Below are 17,275 nucleotides of genomic sequence, written 5' to 3'. Positions count from 1 at the left end.
ATTGAAGGAATTATAGATCAATTTAATTCGGAACTGCTGGAAAATTAATGAAAACAATTCTGGGGGAACTCTTGAAGGAATTTCCGGACGAAAAAAAAAATCCAGTAATTTTTGGTGGAGCTCTTAAAGGAATTACTAGTGTAATGCCTGGTGAAAGTTCTCAATGATTTCTCGGTGAAACTCCTTGAAGATTTTCTGAACAATATCTTAGAGCGTTTACGATGAAAATTGAAAAGCATCCATTGAAACTCGCGCTGGGACTTCTGAAAGATTTTTTAGTGGAACTCCTAGAGGATTTCCTGGTGAAACTCCTCGGGGTTTACCAACTGTAAAATTCTCAGTGGAAGCCCATAATGAATTCCTGGAGGATCTCTTGGAGGTACTTACGAAGCATCTGCATTGCGGAGCTTTTACAGGTATTCACAGCGATACTCCTGGAAGTTTTTCTGGTGGAGCACCCAGAGGAATTTCCGGTTAAATTCCCGGTGGAACTCTTGGAGGAAGTCTCAGTGAAACTCCGAGGCAGAGCAATACTCTGCGGAACCCCTACTGAAGCTTTTAGAAAAATTACCGGTGGTACTCCTACAATAATTTCTGGTAGATCTCTCAGAAAAATTCCAGGAACTTTTGCGGGAATTTGCGGTGGAACTTCTAAAAGAATTTCGAGTGCAACTCCTAAAGAAATTATCGTTGCCACCCTATAGAAATTTCCGGATGAATTGTTAGGGGAATTTCCAGTTGCTATCCATCACCCAACGGAACAACACGCGTTCAGTTTCTTTTGTTCTTTAATCATGCCGGTTACGAGAAATAATTGCATTGTGTTAGATACATCTGTTCTTCCGAGGCGTCCTAGCATCGCCGATGTGAAACATTTTTTGGATCGTGAATTGGAGCTCGACATGACGTTAGTGAAGAGCATCCAAGTTCATAACGTGCGGCATGTCATATACATGATCATGCATAGTGAAGAGTTGGCTGCCAGAATAGCGTCAAATCACCATCTCAAACATTTTATGACCTGTGAGGGGAAACAGCTCGCAGTTCCATTGCCGATATACGTCGATAGCTGCGCTGTTGACGTCCGTCTGCACGACCTTTCGGAGGAGATCGAAGCTCATACAATCATTAGCCACATGCAACAGTATGGCGAAGTGATTTCCTTGCGAAACGACGTTTGGAGAAATTACTTCCCAGGCCTCAGCAACGGCGTACGTGTCGTACGTATGAAGCTAACTCAACCCATTCCTGCATACATTACTGTGTCCGAGGAATAAACAACGTATGTTTCCTATTTCGCTCAAACACGGACTTGTCGAAACTGTGGAGGCAACGATCACCCTAAACAAAGATGCTCCGAAGCGGCAGCATCCACTGCAAGCAAACAGCTACCCCAGCCCAATACAGGGAATCGCACCACTTGGGCGGTGGCTTCTATATTCGTCTGTTTTCCACTATAACTCAGTCAAATTTGAACCAATTGACAAAACTTTTGGAATGTGGTGAGATAGGTATAGTATCTACCCGTGTACAACATTTCAAGTCAATTGGTTCAAAATTGACTGAGTTATAGTGGAAAACAGACGAATATAGAAGCCACCGCTCAAGTGGCGCGATACCCCACCTAACGTAGCACAACATTCATCACCGCTTTCCGAAAAACAATGGCCCGCGCTCTCCAAGCCGGAGACCGTTGGTAAAACGAAAGCAATAAAACAAGCCAACAACAAACTGGATTCAAAACGACAGCGATCAATTGATTCGGACACCTCCAGCACAAACGCACCAAAACGTATAGCACCGACCGAATCGCCTGCACCTATCCCTGTATCAAGCGAAAGTGATAGCAGCGTTGTCGATTGTGATGTTTCTTCTGCATTCGCACGAGGGTACCGCCGCGGCTCATATTCGCACATCGACGACCCCGAGCTTCGACGGCAGTACATCGAAGAGGAGAGTCAAAGAATTGAAGAATTGATTAGGCAAGGTTGTACACTTTAATTAATTTGTAATTAATTGTATATGGATAATCGACTCCGTTATGCCTAGTGCGCATGAGTCTATTAAATAAACGAAAAGTAAAAAAATAGGGGAATTTCCGGTAGAAGTTCTAAAAGAATTCCCATTGAAACCCCTACAGGAATTCCCACTGGAACTCATACACGAATTCATGGTGGTCCTGCGAGAATTTCCGATCACGTTTGTTTGTAGGACGCCGTTCAAAAATTGATTGATTGATTTATCTTTATTTGAGAGACTTTCAGCCCTTGGCTGGTTCTTCTCACGCCGTTCAAAAATTACGTAGTTACGAAGTAAGTATTCTGGGCGATACTCCTGTGAACATTTTTCAGTTGAACTTATACATGATTATAAATCATAGAACTTCGAGAAGAATCCCCAGTGAATTAAACTTTCAAAGGAATTCCTGACGGAACTGCTCTAGGGATTAAAAAAGTGTATCTTCTTGAGGAAATTTGCTGTGGAACTCCCAAAACATTTCCCTGAGGTACACATAGAGAAGTAATTTGAGGAATTCTTGGGGAAATGCTCTTAGAAACTCTAAAAGGATTTTTTTAAAAGATTTCCGGTGGAACTTTGAGAAGAATTTCCAGTAGAATTCCCTACCGGGAATTAGGTAAAACTTTTGCCAGAGTTACCGTGAAACTTCGAGCAACAATCAGTGCAACTTTTAGAGAAAATCTCTTAAAGGACTTCTAAATTAGAACTTCTAGACGAATCCCTGGTGAAATTTTCAGAGAGATTCTTGTAACTCCTAGGAAAATCTGCGGTGGAACCGCCCACTGGAATTCTCGGTGGAAGTCTTAGAGGAGTTCCTAGTGGATCTACTGGAGGAATTCACGGTGGTTTTGCTGAACTACTGCAACTTTTGAATATTAGCGGAGAAGGTGCTACAGGTATTCATAGAGGATCTTTGAGTGGACCTTCCGGTGTAACTGGAAGAATTCTCGTTGAAACTTTGAGCAGAATTCCCAGTCAAACTCTGACAGCGATTCCCGAAGAAACTACTAGAGAAATTCTCAGTGAATTCCCAAGAGAAATAATTGGTGGAAGGAGAATTCGTTACAGAACTCCTAAAGAAACTCCTAGAGACATTCCCACTGTTTGTACATTTCTTAGTAGAAGCTACTGGCGAGAGAATTTAGCGGGATTCCTGGTGGAACTACTAGAGGATGGGACTCCTGCGGGAATTTGCAGTGGTACTGATGCAGGAATTCGAGGTGGGACGCCCAAAAGAATTGTTGTTGTACAGGGGATGGCCAAAATGTTTGGGATAGGCAACTTTTTTTTTCTCTCACTGTCGTATTAAGTGTCAATATATTGTTGATAAACGTTATTAATTCATTCAATTCGGTTCACTGGTTTCCGAGATATGACAGTTCAAAAATTAGTTGTCTAAATAATAGTGTTTTACCCAAACGGTTCCAAATTCGCGAAAAATTAATCAATCGAGCCCAAATTTGTACCAATGATGCACATATAATAGGTTGTCAAACAGTCAAAATTTGAGATTTTTTTATGCACTCTATGAAAAGTTACAGCATGTTGAATATTTTTGTGGGAGAAAAAAAGTTGCCTATCCCAAACATTCTGGCCATCCCCTGTATATCCTACTGGAGTTTCGATCGGAACACCTTGAATTACTTGAGAGTTTCTCGTTGAATTTGCTGGTGGAATTCCTGGTGGGACTACTGGACGATTTCTATGATGTTCCTAATGGAACATCTAGAGGAATTCCTGATGAAATTTTCACTCGCACTACTAGAGGAATTTCTGCTGCAGCTCCTACGGGAACTTCTTGAGTAATAATAAGTGAAGCTCCTTGAGAGATTCTTGTTTAAGCTCCGTGAGTGATTCCTGATGGATGTGCTGAAAGAATTCCTGGTGGAACTTCTACCGGTGCACATTGGGCAAAATCAAGCCCAAAGGTGGAAAAAATTAATAACTTTTTTACTACAAGACCCTATGTGACCATCGATGGCTTATTCGAAAGCAAATTTGAAGAATTGGTTGTTGGATGATTCATGTACGGGCATATACTCTGCAGCGAGTTATAGAGCCCGTTTTACCCCAGTTCCTCCTCAAATTCGAACATTTCTGCTATTTTACGGCATTTTAATGATTTTAATGAATTTCAAATAACTCAATGGGCATATGTACGTTGAGTTATTTGAAATTCATAATTGACCACACGGATTGGTATTACCGAAAATTTGCACTTTGAGTGAGTCGTTATGATTTTAATGATTTTTTCGCTGGAATACCATCGCCCCATCTCCATTGAGTAACGATACATAAATAAAGTCATTAAAATGTTTGAATTTTAAGATATTGTGAGGTCAATTAGGCAATGGTATATTTTCAAGATAAAATTCATATATTTTCATTTTTATTAATGATTTTTCACGTGACAATAGCTAAATATATGATCGAACACACATGGATTACTTCTAAAAAACTCATTTTTGGCGAGTTTGATCTCAAAGTATTAGAAATATTTGAGTTTTCACGCATACAAATATGAGTAGTTCTCATCCTAATACCACCGATTCCAAACATTTCCAAACATGAGCCATTGCTTATATACTCCAAAAATATCCTAAACTAGATGTATCCGGCAAACTTTGTCTTGCCTACTGCTTTTTTGACGTTTCAAGTTTCTATCCAAGACCAAGTCCCCGGTCAAAATGTATGAAAGATTGATTTTCAAAAACTCCCAATTTTTCCATGTTTTTTGCCTCATAAACCTTCCTTGGGTGAAAACTAACAGAACAAAACTAAGACGATCAAAATCGGACCTTCCGTTCGCAAGTTATGAGCGGTCCCACGTATGTCACTGCATTATTATATATAAAGATGTTGTTTGCGCATAGCCTCATAGACGGGAGGTGGCGGCAGCATATATTTTTAGAGCTTAGTTTACCCAAACTCCCCTATAAACTGATTTTCTATTATTTTTAAATTAAAACAACTTTAACTTGAAATTTATATGCACGATATGAGTTGATATTGCTGAAGAGCTAACCAGTAATATTTCTGCTTCCTATAAAATTTGGAAATTTAGGGTACAATAGGGATAAATGAAAAAAAAAATCCAATCAAAATTTAAAAACCCAATTAACAACTGTGGAAGTGTTCAAAGAACACTAAGTTGAGGCGAGTCAGGCCAAGTTTCAGTGGGAACATAGGGCCATAAAGAAGAAGAAGAAGAAGAAGAAGAAAAAGAAGAAGAAGAAGAAGAAGAAGAAGAAGAAGAAGAAGAAGAAAAAAGAACAAGAAAAAGAAGAAGTAAAAGAAGAACAAGAAGAAGGCGATTTGGGAATCAAGAAAACTTTTTTTTTAAATTTCTTTGTATTTGTGAATTTAAGCTTAAGCTAATTCTTCGCACATCAAGTAAAACTTCCACTCAGCTGGTTCAGCCGCAAATATCGGTCATTGATCAATTCGTTATATTACCCAGGTAACCAATAAGCAGTTAAAATTTTATCGTTATATGTGCCGATTATTAAATGCTAATCTACCGTATATGTGCCATAAGTGCTTTTTCAATGCAGGTTTTGGCCCAATATACGGCGGATTAAATGCTGATCCCTCCTATCTCCCAAATTGTCGAAAATGAAAACAAAACATATTTTCCACTCTTTTTACTGGCACTGCTGTCACTCTCTTGTGCAACTTTAAAGACTGTTAATGTGTAGTAGTTTTAGCATCACTCATCTCTCTTAGCAGTGTTATGGCAATGAAGTAGCAGTTGTGATGATTGCTAACCAAAACATATCGTGCATTTTAAATGCTACACAACAGCTGTCAGATTTTAACATTCATTTCAATTTCTAACAGGTATAGGGTAATTAAGCAGTCGAACGTGCAAGCAGATATAATGCAGTTTTAAAGCTGAAATACAGATTATTTAAATGCTTATTGGTTACCTGGGTATTGTATACAGCCGATAAAAAATACTGCAAATTTCCTAGAATATCCTATTTTATCAATAAGGAAACAAAACCATTTTTTCCAATGGGCGGAATTAAAAGGTACAAAACTGATTACTTTTGTACCTTTTATTTCGGCCGTTTATGCTTATCCTTTAACAGATATGCGTATTTCGACTACCACTTGTAATCTTCCTCAGTGTCAGTTATCCACTATAGTCCATTTTTCGAGCCGATTTTTTGAATGAAATTTTGACAGGAGCATGCGTCCGAACCCGTGAAAATCAATATCATCATCAACATTGTTGTCACTTCGTAAAATGGCTCATTCACCATACTGTGGATAACTGACATGGAGGAAGATTACAAGTGGTAGTCGAAATACGCGCGTATCTGTCAAAGGATAAGCATAAAAGGGCGGAATTATAAGGTACAAAACTGATTATACTCATTCGAAGAGGGTATTTTGCTTAGAGGGTTCGAAAAGTCGGCACAAGAACAAAACCATGTTACAAAAGCGAAAGAATGCAAGAAATAGGGCTCGACCAAACGAATGCCTATCACTAGTAGGTGCACTTTGAAAGAACAAGTATTGAAAACCGTATATATAGGGGGATTAGGGGCATAATGGACATCCTAAGCAAATAAACACGTAAGGCCTGTTGTATAACAGAGAAAAACTTTACATATATCACTATGTACATCACTAGTTTACAAAATAAAACGAAAGTCGTGAACTTCTGTCAACGACCAAAATTTTTGAAGTACAATTTAGTACTGATTTCGAAACCGTGCTTCAAAAATTTTTAAGTGGAGCGGTTTTTGAGTTTTAGCTCAATATCAAATATAACAACTTTTTTTTATCTGTATTAACGAGATTTTTAACCATAGGCTAGTTCATCTCGGGACCCACGCTTTACTTTTCTTCCGAAGGAAGAATCCACATTAGGGCAGTTCAGACTTTAAACATGTCAAAAATTCAAAGCTCCCATATGTTCATTGCAATCCTTGGTGCAAAACTAGAGTCCTGTCAAATTTTCAGCCATTTTGGTGGTGATTTAATGGTGGCCCAATAGCAAAATAGGTTTATATGGGAATTCCTATGGAGAATTTTAAAAAAAGGTTCTCCGCGCTGTAGAGTATAAACACATGGATGAAGTCATAGGGTCAAAGTCAAATTGAATTCTTCAGACCTCAATGATGAATGTTGCCGAAGACCGCAACTCGTTTCGACTTACGAGACAAAAGTTATTAATCAATAATCATCCATGCATGCTTGCAAAGAAGACCGCAGCTCGATCGACACGCTTGACACGCAATCATAGTGTGCGTGTTACCTTCTTGCACATCTTGCAGGACATCGTGTATAAAAATGCGCATGTGAGTGGGAATTTGTTTAATAACTTTTTACCCGATGGTCGAAATAAGTTCCGGTCTTCGGCAACATTCATCATTAAGACCTGAAGAATTCAATTCAGCTTTGACCCTATGACTTCATCCACGTGGGCAACGCTCTACAGCGCGGAGAACCTTTTTCGAAAATTCTCCATAGTATTTTCCATACAAACCTATTTTGCTTTTGGGCCACCATTAAATCACCACCAAAATGGCTGAAAATTTGACCGGACTCTAGTTTTGCACCAAGGATTGCAATGAACATATGGGAGCTTTGAATTTTTGATATGTTTAAAGTCTGAACTGCCCTAATCCACATTTTGCGAGTATGTCGGGAGTGAGATTCGATCCCAGGTCCTCGGCGTGATAGTCAAGTGTTCTAACAATCACACCAGGTCCGCTCCACACTAAATATTACAACTTTTGAAAATATGGAATTTACTAAAATTCAAATATGTTGCGCTTTGTTCAACCAATTACAAATCTTTTTACATAATTTAAAGCTGAATACAATACCATTCGATCATCTGAATGCAGGTTTTGCTTCAGATTAACGAAATTCAAGATATTGGCGAGGTTTAGGGGCGATCTCCTTAAATTTTAGCCAAATTTCCAAAAATATATAAAGAAATGTATTTTTTTCAATGAGAAAAAAAAAACAAAATAAAAATTCTTTCTCAACGTTTATTTGACATATCATATGTAGGCGAGTCACAGTAAAAAAATCGGCTCAATCGGAGCATTGATTACGGAGAATGAGATGTGTGAAGTGAGTGACGTTGCTTAAAAATAGAACAAAAATCGATTTCAAATCATCAACCTTGTATGGAAAGTCGAAAAAATTTCCGCTCTACTGTAATTTTTTCCTTCGCGTTTTCGAACTCAGGACATGATTGATCACCAAAAATGATCATCAGTTTACCGAGTTCAAAAATGCTGTAAACTAGTGTTATCAGCTAACTTACAACTTCAACTTGTTACCTACGTATTTCAATCATTTACAGCAGAGCGATTCCAAGCAACAGCATCAAAATTTAGGACTTTTTTTAATTCATGATTTTCTATTGAGCTGAAACTTTGCACAGTTTTTCAGTTCCATCTAAATCACCATTTTTCGATATCATATCTTCATGTTGAGTCACGACTAACTTTTCAAAAGGGTGTATATGAAAATGGTTGAAAAATATTCAAAAAGCTGCACAGCAAAAACGGTTCGTTCGATTGTTATGATTTTTTCAGCAAAGTTAGATAACTTAATGGTGATTACTAAAAAAATATACACTGTAAAAAAAATATTTTTTTTGCATTAAAAAATATAATTTTTGTCACAAAAACTTAAATATCTCAAAACCCTATCTTTTTACCAACGTCATTTTTTTAGGGAAAATGGTCCGTTATATTAGCTATCTACCATAAAAATTTGGTGATGGTAAACTAATAAACAAAAAAGTTATGACATTTCAAACATTTCACAATTTTTTACATTTAGTAGAAAAAAAATTTTTTAACGTGTAAATTATTTCGAGAATCACAGTTTGGTGCTGTTTTTTTTGTTAAGGGTCTTGCGGGAGTTAAACAAGTTGTTTTTACGATATTCAATATTTGTGTATTCATTTGTATTATGTATATTATATGTATAAATATTATATGTATTTATATTATATGTATATACATGTAATATATATACATATAATATATATATACATATAATATTTATACATATAAATGAATTCTCAAATTACACAACAATAATCATAGATTTGACACAATAGGGGTAAGAGAGGGCTAAGAGTTTTGGGTTTGGATTTTATTATGGGTTATGAGATCATGAAAACAGTTTTACCTATTTTTTATTTGATTTTATTTATTTTTTTACAATATCGAACACTTTGGCATTATTGTCAGAACAGTTTGAGTATAGTTTTGCTTTAATTTTATTTTCTGACAATGGAATGAAACAATGGAATTTTTGGGTTCCTTGGATCGTTTTCGCGTTATTATATTGCTCGCTGAGCTCTGAAGCCTTTATTTCGTACTCTTCCGTAGTAGTAAAACAAAATGATAATTTGGTTAAATCTTCTTCTTTTCTACGATTCGCCCATTCAAAAAGTTCTTTCGCAGTTTTAATTGGATGCTCACGTTCTTTGGCTAAACTTGCTCTTGTGGCCATGCGTTTTATTGTTCCTCCAATAGCATCACAAGGACCTTTGCCTTGTGACGTAGCAAAAAAATGCCATTCTGCATCAATTCCGTACATTGATTTAAATTGACATAGGCTCGAAAAATTCTTACGGTTTTTGTACTGCGACGCTGCTCCATCAGACATAAAATATATCTGTTTGACTTCTTTATGTTTATCAACGCGTAAAAAGTTAATCATTTTGGCAATGAACAAGTTTACGGATATTGAATCGTGCCTTAAATCTTCGGAAATTACAATGAAACTAAAGTGTTCAATTTGCGAACTTCCATTAAAATAAATAACGAATGGATGAATTGTAGCTTGTTGCACGTTCCAGTGATGGGACTGAACTTCATCTTGCAATACAAAACTGTAATTTTCAGAAAAATCACAAATGACTAAAAATTCACCATTTTGTAACGTATTTTTCGTATTTTTTAAAAAGCTGGATTGCTCTGTTTTAATGAAATCGTGAGGGATTAAACTTTCTAATTTCAAGCAAAAATATGACACAAACTCATCTACAGGTTTTACAATTGTTTCTAGGTCACACCTATCCGTGGTTACCCATTGCTCAAATGATAACTGATCAATATATTTTTCTTCAAACTCACCGAATAAAGTATTTTCCAATAATGAAGAATCTGGACAATCCGAACAAGATCGTAGATAGCAATTTGATGTTGTATTTTCACACAAAAGACTACCAGTTAACATTTTAATATCCTTTGTTAAATTTATTCTTTTCAAACTATGTAAAATAAGGTTAATATTCTCATGGGTTGTGCACACACAAACATTATGTGTTCCTGAATTGGAAAGAAGCTTGCATTGCCTTGGCCGAAGGCCTGCAAATGAGGAAAAATCTACTTTAATATTATTGTGAATTTCCTTGAAGCGTGTGTAAGCTTCTTTCAATGTCGTCATCATTAATCGTTTTTGGATTGCTTGACGCTTTCCATCTTGTTTTACTGATACATAATCTTTCTGGCCGGGCATAGCTCGACTTACTTCATCATCTTCAAAATATTGAACTACTATTTCTTTTGCCTCGTCTGTTAACGCATTACTAGACCTAGTATTTTTGGTTGAAAGACAGTTATTCTTAAATAGTTTTGCCTCTTTTACTGTATATCTATTGGTTTCGAACTCATCAATGGCATCTTGAATAGACCACGAACTTGGCAGCATCGACAAAATCAATAATTTTTCTTTCCTTGTCGTGGCTGGATTCGAGAACCTTTCCTTCATATTCATAATTACCTCATCGTAGTCTGTATTTTCCACATCCTCAGGTCCTAATTTGAAGAGGTTTCTACGTACAGCTTCGTTTATTTCACGGTATTTTTTCTCTGGATAATAAACGTAGTCCATCTTCGTCCATTTAATCGGAGTCACTTTTATCCCAGCTATGCCCTCGTTAAAGCGTTCGATGTTTACCTTTTGAATACACTCATCTTCCGATTGATTTGTTGAAACAGATGTCGCTGATGGTACGGTGGCAAGGCTCTCTGCACTTGGAACTTCTAGTAATTCCTCAGTTGTTGTCGTTTTCGAACTTCCTGCGCCCTGCTCTTCCGATGATATACAGATTGCTCGTTTGTCAACGTTTAGACGGCAGGACGTGCAAATGCGTAAATTTGTATTCAATGTGGACATTGGAGCATAACCTGTCGCTTTCAGTTTATCTATGGTGCTTTCGGTGAGATTTCGTAACTCTTTTGAGCACTTTTTTTCTGCAAACGGCCTACAACAGTTGAGAAAGCGACTACTCATGTTGTTCGTTAGATTTTAATAAACAAAATCACTTTCAAGTTTTTACTGACTAGTTTGGTGTCGTTTACTTGACTGAAGAAAACTTTTACTTTACAATCCTTAATAACCATAGCGGTAGTAATTTTTTGCTTTTTCGTGAGCATTGTCATGGTACCTATCATGCATTTGTTGTTGTTGAAGTTACTCGCTTCCTCCCGATATTTATGATTCTATTCTCTGATAGGTAAATTTTTGCAGGTAAACTAGACGTCTAGAGCATTGTCGTGGTATGCACCTATTATGTATTTGTTGGTGTTGCAGTTACTCGCTTTCTCTCCATCATAAAATCTATTATCTAAGAGGTAAGTTTTTTGCAGGTAAACTAGACGCATTCGTCTATATAAAACTTTTGTTTTGCAGCTTTTATCTTAAAAATAATATTACTTATGTTTCTTATTATCAACAGGTTTTAACCCTATTAACAGAATTTTTCGCCAGTCACGTACAATAAAAATAATGACACTATCAATACTTTTGATCACTACACTGGATCGCGTCTAAGTTTCTAATAGATGCTATAATAGTTATGAATAATTAAATAAAAATATCATGAAAATAACTTGTTTAATTCATGCGGTAGCCTTAACAATAAAATCAGCATCATAATGCGATTCTCTGAATAATGTACACGGTAAAAAAAAAACATATTTTTTTTTTACTAAATGTAAAAATTGTGAAATGTTTGAAATATCATAACTTTTTTGTTTATTAGTTTACCATCACCAAATTTTTATGGTAGATAGCTAATATAATGGACCGTTTTCCCTGAAAAAATCACGTTGGTAAAAAGATAGGGTTTTGAGATATTTGAGTTTGTGTGACAAAAATGATATTTTTTTAATGCAAAAAAAATTTTTTTTTACAGTGTATATTTTCTTAGCAATCCCCATTAAGTTATCTAACTTTGCTGAAAAAATCATAACAATCGAACGAACCGTTTTTGCTGTGCAGCTTTTTGAATATTTTTCAACCATTTTCACATACACCCTTTTGAAAAGTTAGACGTGACTCTATATGAAGATTTGATATCGAAAAATGACGTTTTAGATGAAATTGAAAAACTGTGCAAAGTTTCAGATATTTTTGAAATGGTCGCTCAGGATCGACTTGCGTGCCTCCGTGGAATCCCTCAGCAGGTAGAATGTGTTTATTGTGAAGAAATAATGAATTGAAAACCGTGTGTCTTTTAGGACTGGCAGGAAAGATACGGGGCGAAATGGACACCCTTGCATATTTTATGCTATACCTTTAATTACATCGACCAGTTAGGTAATTTGCCTACGGAGATCAATACTAAAACTATTTTACTCTATTTTAGACGAATTTACATAACATTATAGTTGATAAAATAGACTTTATGCTAAAATAATCGGATTGTTTTTTTCCTAACTCTCTAAAACGCCAGTATGCAATGCACATACATCCATTCGTATTTGCCAGTGTTCATTTCGCTCGCCCCGAAGCGACGACAACATCAAAATTGTTATTTTGAGTAAGTTGTTGATCACAAATAAAATACCTTATTCATCGCCAAACCCTAGGCCAAACTTGAGTATACATCCAGATAAGGTAATGCATTGCTGTTTTTTTTATGGTGAAGACACTCAAAAGCTCGCAACCCCTTATTTTCCGCTGCTTTAAAATTATAAGAATTCCACCATATGAAGAATATATTTTAATTTCAAATATATTTAGACATTTTGAAGGGATATAAATGGTACCATTTGAAAAATAGAACAATTACATGTCCCTTCATACTTCTATATTAAAATTTTAGAGCAAAATTCAATGGTGTCGATAAAAACAGGGGTGTTCATTTCGCCCCGGGTGTCCAATGTGCCCCTAATCCCCCTAATAATATAAAATGTGTAAATATGGTAACTAAAGTGTGTCAAGCACATTTTCGAAATCTTCATGTAAAGTATACGATGTATACTATTTGTTACGTTACTTGAAAACACATTTGAAACCTCAGTGCTTCAAAGACATCCGCATTCCAATAAAGATTTTGTCATTTTGTTCAACGACTTCTGCATCTTTTGTTCGCGTTGCACATCTAGGAACCTTCTCTGCAGTACACGTGAGTCTCCAAAAACTTACTAACTATATTTAGCAATCGCGACGTCTAAAATCACTCTCCGCTGTAGACAATTCACGCACAGCTATCTCTCGTTTCGGACTAAACCTTGCACTTTTAGAAGTTCAGAAATCCTGGTTGCAAAATTCGTCGCCACCGCAGACGTTGTTACCGTCACGAATGACGGAACCGAACTCACTGGGTACGGGATGGGTTCACATTTGTCACTGCTTCATAAAATATCGCATTTCTTCGTTTTTCACATGACCAGCGTCCATCGGCACCGTGACTGTCAAGTCGAGATCTTCACAAACATTCTCACTCACACCAAAACCGGCCGGCAATTTTCCGCGCCCTGGTGATGGCATTTGTGAACGATACTTTGATCTTTTTCTTGTTTTCACCGTCTGATGAAAACTGGTGTACTGTAGCTCTGCAATTGCTGGGGGGTTTTCTCGTTTTTTGATATTATGCAATATTTGTTCAGCTGTCTTGGAAAAGTCACTCGATGGTTGATCTAGTTTCGTTGCTTCTCCAAGATCGACGTCTGGTCACCACGTTGTGATGCCGCAACACGTTTCTATATAACTTTATTACACACATTTTCCGCATTCTCTTTGGATTGCTGCAGACGGCTTAAATAGATCACAGGCGCAGAACTTTCACGCTCGTTAAAGAAAATCGACCGTTGAGATCTTGACTCCAGAATCCACATCGATTTGCGTAAAAGTGTACACTTTTCAACTGCGTTTTCCACTGGCGCTTCGCTTCAAACCGATATCTTATGGTGAAAATCAGCGTTCTATTTATATAAACCTGCACACACTTACACTCATCTTATAAACCCGCAGTACATTCCCGGGAGCACTATATTAATAAAAATAACTTTTCACTTCTTGGGCACTGATTGCGAAAAAAGATTTATCCTTTCAATTTTTCCTCCCTTTTTATCCACTTTCCATCAGAAAAAATCGCCCCCAATCGATTGTTGAACAATGCACTATTGAGTATCGGCACAAAACCGGTGAATTTTCCAACAATTTCCCAGGAAACTTTATATAACCCCGCAAGACCGCAACCGAACGAGGTTTGCACGCCCAGACGACTCGAAACTGACTGATCGCGATCGTCGTCAAGTTGCCGTCTTTTGCCAGATTGGCAGACAGGGAAAATGTGACAAAAGTGGATTCGTTCAGTTTTCCGTCAGTGGCGATTTTCTTTTTTAGTCCGTTGGTGAAAGTTATGTTTTCCCTCTTGTGAGGTAGAGTGGCGGCAAAGCTTTAGGGATGGATTTGAATTTCAAATTCAAAATTGGTGCTTGATCGTTAACCCGTACATACACTACGATGCTTGCTGAAAATGTCTAAACTGCTGGCAAAGGCATAAACGTTAATGGTTTCCAATGAAATATTGAGGCCCAATTTATTTATTTGTAGTTGTAGTTTTAATTTTGCTGGGAAACGAAATATTTGGAACCATGTGTACAGTTTTATTCCGGTGGACGTCTGAGTCAGGAGAGGAAAAAATTGCATATCCTTACCGAACACCCCTCTAGTAGTGTCGTATCCGATGCCCAGCACATTCGGTCGGAATGACATCTATGATATCAGGCGGAGTAACATATTTGGAAGTGTCAGAAATATAAGGTACATTTGTATTTACAAAAACTTACGTTTTCTAAAGTAAACTGTACAATTAGGCCAGCGAGACGATAAAACAAACATTACAGGCATAAAACGTGAGTTGAGTAGACATACAGTGAACCATATTGCCAAATTTCTAATCATGAATCTGTAATTGTAGGAAACTTTAACGATACCCATAAAAATTCGTTGTAAAGTTCGTGACGTCACTTATTTTTTGCAAGGCCCGATTTTCTGAAATTGAAATGATTCTATTCGACAAGTGATTAGATCGTTAGATCCAAGTATTATTGTATATTACGTCAGACTAGGGTGTTAAAAAGTATATCACTGGCGTAGAACTTTTTAAAGGCATCCAATAGCGTAGGAATCTACTTCATCATATGCGCTTATTTTCGTCATATTAGACCAAAATAATAGCCAATGATTACAGATATTCAAATTTACCTTTGCCGGCTTCGGGTCATTTCGCCGAATGCCGTTTGGCCGAACGCAATTTGGCCGAAAGGGTCGTTTAGCCGAACGCCGTTTGATCGAATGCCGTTTGTCCGAAAACTGAATGATGAACTCAAGTGAGCATGCCACTGTTGTTTACATCGGTATAGCTCGAAAGAATAAGCTGTTCCAAAAAAAATAAAAAAAACAAGATCCAAAAATCTATAAAAGGAAAAATCTCTAAAAAAATCATTGTTTCAACGCAAACTGATTCCTCAATGGTAAAACTAGAAATAATATGATGAAAAGAAGAAAATATTTCTGATGATTATATTGGCAGCTAGGGATGTTACCCGGAGTTTGCCCTCACCTCTGAACTCATTTGATATAAATTCAGCTCAACGGCATTCGGCCAACTGGCTGGATACCACCTTTGCCAATGGCTCATCAGATGGAAGCAAAATGATGTAGACTATCAAAAACCAGCCCTTGAACCAGCCTCTGGGAATTTTTGGAATTATCGTACAAATTGGTATGGTTCTCAGAATTTAATGATTTTTTTTTCATAGGTAGGGTTCATATATATATGAACAAACACTAAACTGAAAAAATCAGGGTCGCCTAACTTTCCGGAAAACTCCAGTGTAAAACAAACATTTTCCACAGACATCACCTACTTTGAAAAATCATAACTCATGAACGAAGCATCGTAGGCACATTTTTTTTGTGAAATCATAAGCAAATTTTCTCAGCTATTAAAAAAAAAATACAAAATAAAAATTGTTTTCAACAAAATTTTCCACCGTTGGAATAGTCGGAAAAACTATTTTCGAAGTCCGGAAATATTCCCTAAATGAACATTTTAAAAAGGAAACTTTATTAGCTATATTCTGTAAAACTTTCACGGTGTGGTTTTCGTTCCTGAGTTATGACCAATTTTGTGGAAATTGTCCAGATCATTTTCAACCAACATTTTCGACCGTTTCAATTTGCACAAAATTTGTCATGAAAACCACATCTTGAAAATTTTACAGAATATAGCTTATAAAATTTTCTTTCAAAAATATATTTATATTTATATGTTGATAGAGTCCGAGATGACGAAAAATGAGTCTACGTAGTTGATGGACAGCGCCTTATGATTTCTTCGGGCATTTTTCAAAAAAAAAAAAAAATGTGCAAGATATTTTTATCTTACATTCCTCCATCGAATTCTCTAAGGATTTCGTCGGGAATTTCTTCTGTGTTTTCTAAAGGGTTCAGATATTTCTCGAAAAATTCTTCCAAAATTCATCAGCAGATAAAAATTCTTTTTCGTCATATACATATTTCTTTCTCCATAAATCACTTCGAAAAGACTTTCAGAAATTTCTACACGAGCTCTCCACGGAATATTTAGAAGAATTTGTTTTTCGAAGAATTCTCTAGAAATTTCTCCAGAATTCTGCTTAGGATTCCTCAGAGGATTTCATAAGAAATTCCTGTGATCAGTTATCAAATAATTTTTAAGATTTCGCTGAGAATTTCTGCGAGGATTTCTCCATTTTTTTTTCGCGAAGGACCCAGAAATCAATTTAAAAATCAATTTGAGTTTTGTACGGGAGCGATTTGTCGATTCACCCCTAGTCGCATTTTGTAATGGGCAGAGCTGTCAAGCAGTTTCCCAGCTGTCAAAATGTGATGCCAAAAAATCTCTTTGTGATTGATTTTAGACAACAAAATAAAGTTCTGAAGGTCTAAAAACATAATGGTTCAGAAAAAGATGCTTTTTCGTATA

At 36.6% G+C, this 17,275-nt stretch overlaps 1 protein-coding gene across 17 annotated transcripts in view; it reads right to left on the bottom strand.

Annotated features, from left to right (window-relative positions):
- Window positions 1-14,547, bottom strand: part of LOC109432889 (E3 ubiquitin-protein ligase lubel) — an 88,685-nt gene extending 74,138 nt beyond the window's left edge. For 7 of the 17 annotated variants that reach the window (XM_062851217.1, XM_062851219.1, XM_062851224.1 and 4 more), the window contains exon 1: window positions 14,251-14,546. In XM_062851217.1, coding sequence (XP_062707201.1) covers window positions 14,251-14,256 — 6 coding nt within the window. In that variant the 5' untranslated portion in view covers window positions 14,257-14,546. Of the gene's footprint in view, window positions 1-13,443; window positions 14,221-14,250 lie in introns of those variants that run through there. The other 10 variants (XM_062851227.1, XM_062851229.1, XM_062851230.1 and 7 more) reach the window with 3 other exon arrangements.
- Between the last annotated feature and the right edge of the window lie 2,728 nt (window positions 14,548-17,275).

The sequence above is a fragment of the Aedes albopictus genome, chromosome 2 (genome assembly GCF_035046485.1).
Source record: "Aedes albopictus strain Foshan chromosome 2, AalbF5, whole genome shotgun sequence".
NCBI classification, from domain to species: Eukaryota; Metazoa; Arthropoda; class Insecta; order Diptera; family Culicidae; genus Aedes; species Aedes albopictus.
The sequence above is the reverse complement of the archived record's forward strand: the minus strand, read 5'-3'. Positions and strand labels throughout refer to the sequence as shown.